General features: G+C 39.4%; 1 protein-coding gene across 6 annotated transcripts; it reads right to left on the bottom strand.

Annotated features, from left to right (window-relative positions):
* coa4 (cytochrome c oxidase assembly factor 4 homolog) lies at nt 1–1237 on the bottom strand. Of its 6 annotated transcripts, none has more exons than XM_005752355.2 (2): nt 1076–1237; nt 1–485 (listed from the first exon to the last, which is right to left on the bottom strand). In XM_005752355.2, exon 2 carries the CDS (start codon nt 447–449, stop codon nt 204–206), a length of 246 nt encoding a protein of 81 aa, XP_005752412.1. In that variant the 5' UTR covers nt 450–485; nt 1076–1237; the 3' UTR covers nt 1–203. The 6 variants fall into 6 exon arrangements, with proteins under 6 accessions (XP_005752412.1, XP_005752414.1, XP_005752413.1 ...); XM_005752357.2 differs by having other exon boundaries at nt 1–482; XM_005752356.2 differs by having other exon boundaries at nt 1–450; nt 1076–1236.
* Between the last annotated feature and the right edge of the window lie 834 nt (nt 1238–2071).

Raw genomic sequence — 2071 nt, 5'->3', positions numbered from 1 at the left:
AGTGATATTTCATGTTGCCTATTAAATCCCAATTATCAGTCAGGCTCTAAATCACACACTTGAGACTGTAAGTAGGGATTTTATGATACTGCTAGAGCTTTATTTTCAATTCTAATGATTAAATTAGGTACAGTCTTTGCAATTTAAGGTTGTCAGTCAAGTCCCAAACACAGCACTGTATGTGTTTGCAAGATGTTCTGTATTCAGCTGGCCGCAGACTTGGTGGAGGGCGGCTGATGCTGCCTCAGCTGTTCTTTTCGGGCCTTTTGGAAATTCATCATGCAGTCTTTGAACGTCTGAACTTGGCTTTGACATGCTCGCCAGTCCTGATGTTCAGCCATGCATTCCTGGATGGCGTAGTGAAGCTCAGCGCAGCCAGTGCGCGATATCATCTGTTCAACAGGGTCATCCTCGTCATCTTTCCGGCTGCGGTCATGAGGTGAAGCCATCCTGTGTGAATACAACGTCCTGACTCAGTCACACTGCTGACAAGAATACAGGCTGTTATTAATAATGAGAACACAAAAGAGCTGCTGCTCAGGCCTGTAGGCATCTTAAAATCTGTAATGTGAGAGATCTGTATCTTAGGAGTTTTATCTAATAATATAGTTGTTAGTTTTTGTCATTTTTATGAATTATTGTGGTTACTTTTATACATCCGCCCTTTCTAAAGGTCCTTTGTAACCTATACAAATGCTTTTTTGTTTCAGAATTCAGTGTTTTGACCCGAGTTGTGAAATATCAATTCAATATTTACAGTGCTGAGAAAAAGTATTTTTGCATCTTGTCACACGTTTCAGATTATCAAACAAACTTTGAAAGAAAGATAAAAAGAGTAAATACAAAATACAAAACTTTGATTAGAACTCTTTTTCTGGTAATGTTTACCTGAGTGAAATAACACTGAACTCTTCCAACTTTAAATTAGTTAAGCAACGTTGACACTCGTCAGTGTCAGGCTACCCTGGACGTTTAGCTACACTGACGTTAGAACACAGCTGTGCCGTCGTTTCGTGTTCCTGGACGACGCCTGTTAAACACCTATGAGGATAAAGAAACTACCCCTTGTACCTACCTATTAATTGTCTCTCGGCGAATGTCTCTATCGAGGCACTTTTGTCCTAATCTTCATAACTTCAGGCTTTTTACAACCAACCTGCACGGACGCTGCAGGGGGTAACATTTCAGTGACGGACGAAAGTGTATCAGTAAAGTACTTCCGTCGCTGGTGACTTTGGTTCCGCTGAGCAGCGAGAACGTGCACGTCATTGGTTTCTATCACTAATAATTAGTGATAATGCAAAAAAAAGAAGGTCTGTTTTCAGGGTCAGCGTAGAACTGCTGATATATTATATTATGACACACCATTCTAATTCAAATAAAATGCATAATTAGTGATACATTGATTAATGTTACTGATACATTAATTAATTTCTAAGTGAAACTCCATTCAGCATTTAGTTGAAATGTCAGCTGTACAAATATGTACAATTGTTGGCAATGTTTATGCAAAGTTTCATCAAGATCAGTGCCCTTGTCTAGGAGGAGATAGAGAACACAAAAAGGGTTATCCTGTTTGCTATGATGTTGCCAATTAGTGTAACAAAAAAGACAAATGCTGGAGGGATAATGTATATTGTTAAGATACGTCTCAAAGACACAGAAGACCCCAAGGGAAAATGGCAAGTGAATAAGAAACACTCATGGGAAGCCCTCAGCAGCCTTGACCTATTGCAGCATAACTAAGGGAGGGTTCAGGGTCACTTAAGCCAACCCTAACTATATGTGTTGTCAAAATGGAAAGTTTTAAGCCTAACAGTTTATAGCCTGTTGGTTGACATGCTTGTAAAAGCATTCTTGTAAGAATGTTCAAGTATGTTCGTAATGCCAAGGAGGAGCAGTAACCACCAATGATCCTAAATAAGCAAGTGAAAAGGGTTAACACAACCCACAAACTTCCAAGGAGTGAACATCTCAGCAAAAAAACAACAAAACAAAACACAGCATATTAGCACAAACAGCCTCATACTAACTATCAGCACGGTGGTGAAGGTGTAATGATTTGGTCTTG

Source organism: Pundamilia nyererei, unplaced genomic scaffold (genome assembly GCF_000239375.1).
Source record: "Pundamilia nyererei isolate P.nyererei 1_Seehausen unplaced genomic scaffold, PunNye1.0 scaffold00354, whole genome shotgun sequence".
Lineage (NCBI taxonomy): Eukaryota > Metazoa > Chordata > Actinopteri > Cichliformes > Cichlidae > Pundamilia > Pundamilia nyererei.
Note: the sequence above shows the minus strand (reverse complement) of the source record. Positions and strands in the feature narration are given on the sequence as shown.

Bases quoted from the DNA above. Each gene is read 5' to 3' on its own strand.
- coa4 (XM_005752355.2), bottom strand. From the start codon at position 449: ATGGCTTCACCTCATGACCGCAGCCGGAAAGATGACGAGGATGACCCT.